Genomic DNA, 12,585 nt, shown 5'->3' with positions numbered 1-12,585 from the left:
TCCAAAATGAGACAAAAAAGTCATAGTATAGTATGTCGTCCAAATAGAGACAAAAAAGTCATAGGTTAGTATGTCGTCCAAAATGTGACAAAAAAGTCATAGGTTAGTATGTCGTCCAAATTGTGACAAAAAAGTCATAGTATAGTATGTCGTCCAAAATGTGACAAAAAAGTCATAGTATTGTATGTCGTCCAAAATGTGACAAAAAAGTCATAGTATTGTATGTCGTCCAAAATGTGACAAAAAAGTCATAGGTTAGTATGTCGTCCAAAATGTGACAAAAAAGTCATAGGTTAGTATGTCGTCCAAAATGAGACAAAAAAGTCATAGTATAGTATGTCGTCCAAAATGTGACAAAAAAGTCACAGTATAGTATGTCGTCCAAAATGTGACAAAAAAGTCATAGGTTAGTATGTCGTCCAAAATGTGACAAAAAAGTCATAGTATTGTATGTCGTCCAAAATGTGACAAAAAAGTCATAGTTTAGTATGTCGTCCAATATGTGACAAAAAAGTCATAGGTTAGTATGTCGTCCAAAATGTGACAAAAAAGTCATAGTATAGTATGTCGTCCAAAATGTGACAAAAAAGTCATAGTATAGTATGTTGTCCAAAATGTGACAAAAAAGTCATAGCATAGTGTGTCGTCCAAAATGTGACAAAAAAGTCATAGTTTAGTATGTCGTCCAAAATGTGACAAAAAAGTCATAGTATAGTATGTCGTTCAAAATGTGACAAAAAAGCCATAGTTTAGTATGTCGTAGTATAGTATGTCGTTCAAAATGTGACAAAAAAGTCATAGTATAGTATGTCGTTCAAAATGTGACAAAAAAGCCATAATTTAGTATGTCGTCCAAAATGAGACAAAAAAGTCATAGTATAGTATGTCTTCCAAAATGTGACAAAAAAGTCATAGTTTAGTATGTCGTCCAAAATGTGACCAAAAAGTCATAGTTTAGTATGTCGTCCAAAATGTGACAAAATGTCATAGTTTAGTATGTCGTCCAAAAAGAGACAAAAAAGTCATAGTTTAGTATGTCGTCTGAAATGTGACAAAAAAGTCATAGTTTAGTATGTCGTCTAAAATGTGACAAAAAAGTCATAGTATTGTATGTCGTCCAAAATGTGACAAAAAAGTCATAGGTTAGTATGTCGTCCAAAATGTGACAAAAAAGTCATAGTTTAGTATGTCGTCCAAAATGTGACAAAAAAGTCATATTATAGTATGTCGTTCAAAATGTGACAGTCATAGTTATTGGCTGAGATGAAGCACATTTATTGCTCCAGCTCCTCCCTCGTCCAATCACAAAACGGGGACCGCCCACGTGGTGATGACACAGAGAGGGTGGAGGCTCCAGAGTATGTGATTGATATAAGTTCAAACTTTATATTTATTTTACTTTTATTCTTTCCAAACACTTCACATGACGGGACTCGAACTCACAACCCCAGGGTGATGAGGTCAGATCTCATCCATGAGGCCACTGAGGCTCTTCGTTTTTGTTCTTGTCTCATCTTGGACGTCTGAGTAAACGAGGATTTTCAGTGTGTCGTCCAAAAAGACATCGTGCATTAAAGCGTGGACAACTTCAGAGTAAGATGAGACACTTGTCTTTATGCTCTCACTCTCAAGTTCTTGGTTTCTCATCTTGAGTTTTTCAAAATTTCAACCATTGAATTACGAAGACAGTTTGATCCTTCATCAGTTCACTTGTTTCTTCTGTCACTGTCAAGACAAACATCAGCACTGAAGATGGTCCAGTGGACTAGGACGTCGCACCACGTCACAAGACATCGTGTGTTCGAATCCTACTGGAGGTACGTGAGTGTCTATGTGTCTGTCCGGGAGCTTTAAAAACTGTCTAAAATACTTCCAAAAACTAAACAGGTGTTATTTCACTTTTAACGAGGATTTCAACTTCATCATCAACGTCTCTTCAATAATGGGAGGAAAGAACTAGCAATGAAGAGGCTTGAAAAAGCCTCAAAGATACTAGCTGGCAACTTTTTTTTGTTGATGTCAGCAAATAAAATCTATAAAACAATCAGAGATGTCACAAAAAAGTCTTAGGTTAGTATGTCGTCCAAAATATGACAAAAAAGTCATAGTTTAGTATGTCGTCTGAAATATGACAAAAAAGTCACAGGTTAGTATGTCGTCCAAAATATGACAAAAAAAGTCATAGGGTAGTATGTTGTCCGAAATATGACAAAAAAGTCATAGTATAGTATGTCGTTCAAAATCAGTCAAAAAAGTCATAGGTTAGTATGTTGTCCAAAATGTGACAAAAAAGTCATAGTTTAGTATGTCGTCCAAAATGAGACAAAAAAGTCATAGTATAGTATGTCGTCCAAAATGAGACAAAAAAGTCATAGGTTAGTATGTCGTCCAAAATGTGACAAAAAAGTCATAGTATAGTATGTCGTCCAAAATGTGACAAAAAAGTCATAGGTTAGTATGTCGTCCAAAATGTGACAAAAAAATTATAGGTTAGTATGTCGTCCAAAATGAGACAAAAAAGTCATAGGTTAGTATGTCGTCCAAAATGTGACAAAAAAGTCATAGTATAGTATGTCGTCCAACATGTGACAAAAAAGTCATAGTTTAGTATGTCGTCCAATATGTGACAAAAAAGTCATAGGTTAGTATGTCGTCCAAAATGTGACAAAAAAGTCATAGTATTGTATGTCGTCCAAAAAGAGACAAAAAAGTCATAGGTTAGTATGTCGTCCAAAATGAGACAAAAAAGTCATAGTTTAGTATGTCGTCCAAAATGTGACAAAAAAGTCATAGGTTAGTATGTCGTCCAAAATGTGACAAAAAAGTCATAGGTTAGTATGTCGTCCAAAATGTGACAAAAAAGTCATAGTTTAGTATGTCGTCTAAAATGTGACAAAAAAGTCATAGTATTGTATGTCGTCCAAAATGTGACAAAAAAGTCATAGTATAGTATGTCGTCCAAAATGTGACCAAAAAGTCATAGGTTAGTAAGTCGCACGAACTGTGACTAAAAAGTCATGGTTTAATATGTCGTCTAAAATGTGACAAAAAAGTCATAGTTTAGTATGTCGTCCAAAATGAGACAAAAAAGTCATAGGTTAGTATGTCGTCCAAAATGTGACAAAAAAGTCATAGTGTAGTATGTCGTTCAAAATTTGACAAAAAAGTCATAGTATAGTATGTCGTTCAAAATGTGACAAAAAAGTCATAGTATAGTATGTCGTCCAAAATGTGACAAAAAAGTCATAGTATAGTATGTCGTTCAAAATGTGACAAAAAAGTCATAGGTTAGTATGTCGTCCAAAATGTGACAAAAAAATTATAGGTTAGTATGTCGTCCAAAATGAGACAAAAAAGTCATAGGTTAGTATGTCGTCCAAAATGTGACAAAAAAGTCATAGTATAGTATGTCGTCCAACATGTGACAAAAAAGTCATAGTTTAGTATGTCGTCCAATATGTGACAAAAAAGTCATAGGTTAGTATGTCGTCCAAAATGTGACAAAAAAGTCATAGTATTGTATGTCGTCCAAAAAGAGACAAAAAAGTCATAGGTTAGTATGTCGTCCAAAATGAGACAAAAAAGTCATAGTTTAGTATGTCGTCCAAAATGTGACAAAAAAGTCATAGGTTAGTATGTCGTCCAAAATGTGACAAAAAAGTCATAGGTTAGTATGTCGTCCAAAATGTGACAAAAAAGTCATAGTTTAGTATGTCGTCTAAAATGTGACAAAAAAGTCATAGTATTGTATGTCGTCCAAAATGTGACAAAAAAGTCATAGTATAGTATGTCGTCCAAAATGTGACCAAAAAGTCATAGGTTAGTAAGTCGCACGAACTGTGACTAAAAAGTCATGGTTTAATATGTCGTCTAAAATGTGACAAAAAAGTCATAGTTTAGTATGTCGTCCAAAATGAGACAAAAAAGTCATAGGTTAGTATGTCGTCCAAAATGTGACAAAAAAGTCATAGTGTAGTATGTCGTTCAAAATGTGACAAAAAAGTCATAGTATAGTATGTCGTCCAAAATGTGACAAAAAAGTCATAGTATAGTATGTCGTTCAAAATGTGACAAAAAAGTCATAGTATAGTATGTCGTTCAAAATGTGACAAAAAAGTCATAGTATAGTATGTCGTTCAAAATGTGACAAAAAAGTCATAGTTTAGTATGTCGTCCAAAATGTGACAAAAAAGTCATATTATAGTATGTCGTTCAAAATGTGACAGTCATAGTTATTGGCTGAGATGAAGCACATTTATTGCTCCAGCTCCTCCCTCGTCCAATCACAAAACGGGGACCGCCCACGTCCGAAATGTGATAAAAAAGTCATAGTATAGTATGTCGTCCAAAATCAGACAAAAAAGTCATAGTATATAAATGTCGTCCAAAATCAGACAAAAAAGTCGTAGTTTAGTATGTCGTCCAAAATCAGACAAAAAAGTCGTAGTTTAGTATGTCGTCCAAAATCAGACAAAAAAGTCATAGTATATAAATGTCGTCCAAAATCAGACAAAAAAGTCGTAGTTTAGTATGTTGTCCAAAATGTGACAAAAAAAGTCATAGGTTAGTATGTTGTCCAAATGTGAAAATGTGTAAAAGAAAATACTACACAAATGCACTGTGGTTATTTTTTTCCTCCGTTACATTTGTTCACTTGAGATCCAAATTTGATGTACTTATTTTAAAATTGCAATAAATTCCATATTTTGCAAGTGTGGAGGTTTTCACTAAGTCAAAGCGGAACTTCTTAAATTCCCACATAATTGCTCTTAATTCCTTAAGTGTTGTGGTTAACCTCTGGGTGACACGTTTGCGAAACGGATTTTCTTGTTTGTTATCTGAAAGCTCCTTATTATTCTTGTGGAATTTCCTTGAGAAATATTGCTGAGCAAAGCTCTTTCAAACATTTTGCTTTATTGTTAAAGCTGCTGGACGTTGTCCTCCTTTATTAACCTGAGTTTGGTATGCAAATTGGTCTGTGTGGTTCCTCATGTACCATTGGAGCAGATGGGCGTTGTCTCAGGAGGCCTGGACAGCAATTGTTGTAAAGTGAATCTTAGTTATGTTCAAGTGGAGTTTCATTTTTGTATTGTGCACTAACTGTGCTTTTTTACCACATACCACCTTGGTTTAATGTTGTTTCCCTCTTAACGAGCTGGGACTTAACAATTATGTAAGAGGATTGGAAGAAAAGCTCCAACAAGAAGTCATTTCCAAAGATTGATTACAGTGACTGCAATAATGACTTGAATGATGTGTGAGCGTAATGTATAGTGTTTCAACTTGCATAACAAAGAAATACTTTAACAGTTTCCATAAACGATCATTTTATTGAATTTAAAAACATAAAAAATTGATTTTTCAATTACTTTCTTATTGTGTTTCCCAGAGGAAACCAAGAGAGGCAGTCATGTGTTTTGCAAAAAAGAGACAAAAGATAAAAATAATGACTTCACAAAGAGAAAGAATGTGATACTGTTAAAATGATGGTGGCAACAATCTGCTAAGAAGTCTTTTCAGTCTTTATCAATCTCTTATTATTTTTAGAGGAACCTTGGTGCCGAAGATGATGTCCCAATGGCTGAAGAATGGAGCGTAGTTACTGTTTGGCTTCTGGTGGTGCATGTCATGAGCAGGTGCACCGCCCAGCAGACTGAAAGGCATCAGATGATTGAGGGTCCACGGCAGGTCATAGCCTATGTGGTCCTCCACGGACATCCAGATACTGAACACAGTGACGAACCACGTGGTCAGTGGGTGACATTTTAGAAGAACAGGGTCCTGGTTGCTCCAGAGACCCACGGTCATGAGCTCTGGGATGCTGAGCTGCTCCGTCGACCATGAGAACGGCGCCATGTACTCGTGGTGGATGGCGTGGACCCACCGGTACAGCTGCGAGTGCTTATGATGTATGAAATGCCAAATGTAATACTGCATGTCAAAGAGGAGAAGAACTGCCAGTCCATCTACGAACACCTCATACAGAGTGGGAGCCTCGTGTGGCAGTGTCAGTGCGGGCAACACGAACACTCCAATGACGACGGACGGGAGGACAAAGACGACGTGGTTGTACAGCGCCTTGAAGAAACTGTTGGCCATCATGGCCAGTGTCGGCTGTCTGTCTGGCTGGATCTTGTACTGATGCATCACGGGCAGCTTCTCTCCCAGGAGATCTAGAGCGGCGAAAGGCACGCTGAAGATGAAATAACTGGAAAAGGCCAGAAGAACTGGGAAAAAGGGTGACGAGATAAGAGGCAGGTGGTGAAGAAGCAAGCTATCCCAGAAAGGCTGCAGCAGACGGTCTGAGGTCCTGAAGGGAAGGAGCTGCTGCTGCTGCTGCTGCTGCTGCTGCTGCGGCGGCAGCTCACTGATGTTCAACATCGTGCTCGGGGGACAATGAAAGCTGCTGCTGCTGCAGGTCTCATGATCCACACAAAGTTCTGCCTTTATATAGGAGAGTTCAACAGAAAGAACTTTGCTCCCAATTGGAACTGACCCTATTGGCAGCTCAATGTCGACAAACAGACCCTAATCAGGAGATTAACAGCAGTGTTCAAGAACAAGCATTAGACAAAACATAGTGGTCAACAATTCTTTCAGGCCATCAACCAGCAACATTCTCCTTATACTTTGCACATTTTCTCCACAAACTATACAAACTGTGCAGCTCTAGATCTCTTGGCGTCTTAAGCCGTGTTTCCATCATGGTACGATTCCGTTTGATACAGTATTGCACAGTTTAGGATGGACAAGCCTCTGGGTCAGGCTTATGTTTGGACTGGTGCGACGACAACGAATGACAACATCGAACGGGAACGGGACACAAAAGACGTGGTGTGGCGGTTTGCCTCAACAAGACGTCAAGCTTTGTATGAGAATAGAGTGCCGACACCGGTCGCAAGGGAGTGACATTTTTCTGTCGCAAAATCAGTGGACTGTCGGGGGTGGAGCTGGTCTAACTGTACCGTACCATTTTACCCTTATACCGCAAGGGAAGGTACCAAAGAATGGAACGTTTGGGGCTGTTGGAGCTTTTTGAGAATTTTGTCTTCATTATTCTCCTGTTGCTACACAGAACTCCTTCTTTTTAAATTAGGGCATGAAGGTCATATGTTTTGCTTTGATTTTGTTCGCAACACCGCCTTTGTTCTGTACAGATCGGGGGCAGATCGAGCCTATTTAATGCTACTTACAGCTTTAATGGGCTTTATTTTTTTTTTCCCCATCTGATCAAATGAGCTGCAAAGACTTTTGTGAACTGACCCTAAAACCCCAAAATGGTGCAAAGTCCTCTCACTCAATCCACAGCAAATATTCACATTTGAAACACAGATGAAAAAAACCCAAAACAATCATAAGAACATGAATTACTTTGTAATTTTTCCATGATTCATTGCATCATGATGTCACAAGTGGAACACACCACAACTCTTCTTCGCCGGCTACTTCTTCTCACTGGCTGCTTTCCTTGAAATCGTTTTGTTGGTGTTGGCATATTTCTGTCGATCATTTCTGAGGTGAAGAGGAACAAAAATAAAAGAAGATCTTAACCTTTTCAGCACTGGTATAAATGTAAAATTTCTTCTACTTTAGGAATTCTCTTATTCTTCTTTTTATTATCATCTTTATGGAGACGTGTACCTGTTCATTTTGACTTTGCTCCTGCAGCCCAGTCCTCCCTCCCAGTGGCTGGTGCGAGCGCCTCTCGTCAACATGCTCCCACAACTAACGCAAGGCTTTCCGTTGTTGTACGGCTGCAACAGCACAGATGGCGGAGATGATGTTTAACAAAGGTAAAATGGTAAAAAGCCTAACATCAGCCTTGTGAGTTCATGTATTCAGCTAGAAATCTATGTGCAACAATTCTTTAGAATAATTCTCTTCTCTAGTATAAAATACTTAATATTATGCAAATTAAAATGGCTGATGATATCAGTGCAAAAATTAAGGCATGCAATCAAACACAGGGCCAGTGTGTAAAATTAAAGAGGATTTACTGGCAGAAGTTAAACCATGCTAGAACAAGCATGGTCAGGGAACTATGGTGGCCTTTGTATACCAGAATTTCAGTTAGTAAATAAACACAAACTTCCTCAAAGAGCTGAAACACCTTGAATCTTTTTGCCAGTGTCAGCAAAGATCTAAAACGAACCTGTTCTTTGGCACAGTAGCCACAAAGCATCCTGGTGGCCAGTTCCATGGGGTGGTCCTGATCCTCATCGTGGCACCCATCACAGGGATAAGCCCGGCCGCAGCAGGGAAACCTGGGAACATGGGTTCTCATTTTTTCTTAAAGCAACTGTTATTTCTTTAACCAAAACCCTAAACTCCATTAAAACATTCTGACATTCTAGAAGACTCCTCAATGGTATCAAAATGGAGCAATAGTTTGTGATGATTTCCAAGTCTTTTTAACTGAACTACAGTTCGACATTACTCTTGAACTTGCTGAGGCTGATTCTCATTGCTCACAGTGCAGGATTAAAAATATTTCAAGTGTTAGAAAAGATACATTGGTGTTGTTTTTAAGGCACAGATATCAGTCAGGAATTAGGCAAGTCAGAAGAAGGACGATACCTCAGCCAGCGATGGCTCTGTTTGTAATGTTTGCAGGTTCCTTTTTCTGGTAGTGGCTTCCCTTTCTGCACAGCAGGGTCTCTTATCACCTTCAAATTTACCGCACTTGTACCTGCACCAAGAGTAAGTAAGTATAGTAAACATTCAAATCTGAATACATTTAAAAAGGCGTTCATGAACTGAGAAACTGTTTATGTAACAATGTGATGAAGAGCCAACTGGGGCTCTTTGTTACCTTTGATGACATAACGTCGGTCAGCACTGACCTGTTTTGTTGGGACGTGGCGCAATATATTGGAATTTTACACTCTCTGTGAGTACATCGAGTTTGCTGTGGCAGTGTTCGCAATTAAACTCCTTTGTCTGTCCATAGGAAAGGTTCTAATGAGAAAACAACACAAGATTACAGGTTAGTTCAGAGGAGCACAGAGCACATTGAGACATTACTTACAAGAACAAGACATATTTTCACATATCTCAACATAAAGTCGAATGCAGGCTGTTTCTCTGACATTTCCTAGTTAGTAACAGTACATTTTAAATAGTGTATTACACTATTGACTATTATTTACTATAAGCAGATCATTTTCTATCATGTCACCTGAACAAGGCTCTCCTGGGAGCAGCTGAGGCAGCCCACGATAAAGTCACAGTCCTGAAGCACGAGGTCAGTGGGCACAACGTTGTGGAGGTCCAGGTATCCCAGGACGTCGCTGTAATGGTGCAACATGCAGGGCCTGAACGCAGCACTGATGCTTGAACTGCACTTGTCACACTGAGCTGTGCAGGCTGTCCTTCCAGAGAGGGTCAGATCGGCAGTTACCTTACACCTGTGGACAAGACGGAGTCAGGTTAAAACAAACCCTTGATGCGTTTTTGTCATGTTTTTTTCCTCATTACTTACCTATTGCACTGAAGGCAAACTGTAATCTGTTGGGCAACGACAGTGGCTGTGTTCTCCCCCAGCCTCAGTCCCAGCACCTTCACCTCTGTGCCTCTGCGAGGATTGCTAATCTTGATGTTCTCCACCAGATGACTAGCAGCTGCCACCTCCTCACCATCCTCCTCATCCTCTTCCTGATACTGCTCCTTCTTACAACCTCCATCTTCTCCATTTTTCCCCTCCATATTATCCAGCTCTCCGTCATTGGCGGTGTCTTCATCTGCATCCGTAGCAGCAGCAGCGGTGGTGGTGTCAGAAGCAGGATCAGCGGAGTGATCAGTCTCTGACTTTTCACATACAGTAGCCTGGAGCTCCTGGTACGATATAAACTGCAGTCCAGCCTTTTCTAAATCAACGTCTTTTTTCAACTGCAAAAAAAATGTTTGAAAAAATGTTGAACGAATGAATTTAAATTCAGTCAATTAAATGTGTAATTCACATTAATCTGGTCTCTACATTCATGCACCATTTCCTCAGGGAACATTGACTGGACGTGACACGAGTCCTAGACAAATACCTGACACAATTAGCGTAAGCTGAAGAATACGCTCAGCCAAAGACAAAAGTTAGCGTTACATCCAGGGGGAAGCTTTGCAACTGTACTATCGTACAAAATGAAAGCCGCAGTTCTAAGCAGAAACAGTGGATCAATAATTTATCAGTTTCTACTTATTATCATGGATATCCGACCTTGTGCTCCAATCCACAAAGGTTGGGGTCTCACCTGCCTCGCTCCTTCAGTGAACAGTCTCTCCAAACTGCGATCCAGCCAGCGGAGAAATGGCCGAAAGAGCAGCTCCACCTTCCCCATGAGCTGATTGGTTGCATGCTTGGCCTGGAGCCACTCCAAAGATGCTTGTTGCACATGTCTGCACAGGAAACATTACACAAACAAATCACTGTAACTGATGTCAATCATTCAAAACATAAAAAAATTAAAAAAAGATTTTACCTCGCCATCACAGGTGGTAGAGCCTGATCCAGTGGTATATCTACAGTGAAAATCTAAGGGAAAATTCATCAAAGTCATGAGAAATGGTTTTGTTTATTTCACTTGGTTAAAAACGTGGCATAACTCTGAGGAAACCTTTACCTCTTGTGGGTAATTGTCAGGGAAGCTCACCATGACGTCAATTTCTTTCAGGTCAAAAGGCTATGGGTAAGAGTACAGAAAATTCCTCATTAAATTGTTCAGTGTTCAGTCAAATGGTAGATTTTTACACTACACTGGAGTTAGTGGCTAAGAATCAAATGTAGGAACTGTGTAACAAACCCCAGATATAACTATTAACAACGCCTTACAGCCAATAAGTCAAAAGAAATAAAGTAAAAGGAGCAGCTCGCTCTTTCTGTCACACAATGCAACAAGTAGCATTTCTAATCATCTCCAATTCTAAGTTGCTTTGACAAAATGCAAATGTGAATAAATTGTAGGTGGAGTTAAGAGGGAAGAATAAAATGTTTACCCAATCTGGATCCGTGGCCGCCACAGCCACCCTGTAATAAGTCATTTTGCCATCACTTCGTTCCTGAATAATCAGCTGGTCTTTCGGGAAACGTTTCTTCAGCTGCTTGATTTCAGTGTCGCGGAGCTTCCCTGTGGTTTCCTCTGTCAAGTCACACAGCTTGACCTCATGGAGGACACTGGGGTGAGGTACTGGTGGCTTCCTCTGAGCGGGTCTCGTTTGACTGCCTGCAACAGGCAGATTGTCCACTAAAGGGAACTGTGGCGGATGCCAGAAGCGACACCTGTCCTCCATGGCACAGTAGCCTGAGAGGAAGTAGCGACAGGGGCGGCGGCGAGGTCCTGCTGGAGCAGCCCTGGAGTTATCAACGAGAGGAGGCCTGTCCCCCACAGTTTCACCAGGGTTCTCTGAGTTCAGAGGTGTGGCATCTGGCTCGTTCGGTAAACATGTCACATGTAGAAATCTACATTTCTTGCCATAACTGCAGTGTCTTCCCTGAGAGAAGAAGCGACACGGTTGCTGTGTATGAGGCGGTGGCTGTGATTCACCTGCTTTTCCTTCTTCATCTTTCTCCATTGTTATGAGCACCTGTATGAGATAATACAAGAAGAGTTTAAAAATACTGCTCAAAAGTAGGCAAATACAATATTAGACTTTTTGCCGATATGCTGATATATCGGGAGTACTTGTTCATGCGAAGTAATTTAGTCTCTTCTGTAGTGAAATTAATATAACATTTTACTTTACTCATTTCACCGTAGATGTGGACAAACTACAAAACTGACAAACTGAGCAAAATAAATAAACATTAAATAAAACAATAGTTGTATAGGGCAGTAGCATAGAAGACAATGAGTAGCAGCTTAGTTAGCCTAATGTTTTACTCATTAGATATTGGTGTGTTTGCTGATATTGGCCAATATCTGCCGATAATATCGTACATCCCTACTAACAAGCAAAACAACTGCTATACTAACAAACTACACTAACTAATCTTAATCACCAATTTAGGATTACAGTTTACAACCATATGAACTATGAACTGTCTAACAAAGAGTCATGACCTAAAATAATAAATAATCTGCTGTTACACATAAGTTTGACAGAAGTATCTGTAAACATGTTACAGGGTTAGCTGTGTGTTTAGCTTGCTAAACTTCTCTACAATCACAGTCTGTCACTTCATTCAATAGTGTAATACTTGCAGGATGACATTACCCAACATACATGCGAAGGTCCGCGACAACGTTTATTCCGTGAAACTTTACGAACATACGTGTATTAAAAACGAAGAAATTGGCTCTTTTTTAAAAGGAATATAACGACGAGAAGGTATAATCGTGGGTACGTCGCGTAGCAGTTATGCCCTTCTAAAGACCGGGTGGGCGGGTACATCTGAGGGCCGGCCCCATACTCTGCTCTTTGTGATTGGCTAACTGTGATAGTTTTCCGCGTTTCTAACCAATCATTTATGAGCACTCTGAAGCCAAGCCAATCGACTTCGGGTGAGTTAAAAACTACTTCCGCCGGAAAATCTGTGTTTACAGGATTTTGTCGCCCTCTACAGTCTGGAGTTGTCACTTCATGTTTACGAGTTCA

At 39.5% G+C, this 12,585-nt stretch overlaps 2 protein-coding genes across 7 annotated transcripts; both read right to left on the bottom strand.

Moving 5' to 3' along the window:
* Window positions 1–5,310: 5,310 nt before the first annotated feature.
* On the bottom strand, window positions 5,311–7,227 carry ch25hl1.1 (cholesterol 25-hydroxylase like 1, tandem duplicate 1). The gene has a single exon (XM_058646414.1). It carries the CDS (start codon window positions 6,379–6,381, stop codon window positions 5,527–5,529), a length of 855 nt encoding a protein of 284 aa, XP_058502397.1. The 5' UTR covers window positions 6,382–7,227; the 3' UTR covers window positions 5,311–5,526.
* si:dkey-24l11.2 (uncharacterized protein LOC100034462 homolog) lies at window positions 6,039–12,417 on the bottom strand. 6 transcript variants are annotated; one of them, XM_058646412.1, is made up of 13 exons: window positions 12,205–12,417; window positions 10,987–11,574; window positions 10,614–10,673; window positions 10,473–10,525; window positions 10,245–10,389; window positions 9,482–9,888; window positions 9,179–9,407; window positions 8,844–8,958; window positions 8,578–8,689; window positions 8,153–8,264; window positions 7,642–7,754; window positions 7,424–7,512; window positions 6,039–6,173 (listed from the first exon to the last, which is right to left on the bottom strand). In XM_058646412.1, exons 2-12 carry the CDS (start codon window positions 11,560–11,562, stop codon window positions 7,443–7,445), a joined length of 1,992 nt encoding a protein of 663 aa, XP_058502395.1. In that variant the 5' UTR covers window positions 11,563–11,574; window positions 12,205–12,417; the 3' UTR covers window positions 6,039–6,173; window positions 7,424–7,442. The 6 variants fall into 6 exon arrangements, 4 of the variants coding, with proteins under 4 accessions (XP_058502395.1, XP_058502393.1, XP_058502394.1 ...); XR_009241898.1 differs by having other exon boundaries at window positions 6,051–6,173; window positions 7,372–7,512; XR_009241897.1 differs by having other exon boundaries at window positions 6,106–6,227; window positions 7,372–7,512.
* Window positions 12,418–12,585: the final 168 nt, after the last annotated feature.

The sequence above is a fragment of the Solea solea genome, chromosome 12, assembly GCF_958295425.1.
Source record: "Solea solea chromosome 12, fSolSol10.1, whole genome shotgun sequence".
Lineage (NCBI taxonomy): Eukaryota > Metazoa > Chordata > Actinopteri > Pleuronectiformes > Soleidae > Solea > Solea solea.
Note: the sequence above shows the minus strand (reverse complement) of the source record. Positions and strands in the feature narration are given on the sequence as shown.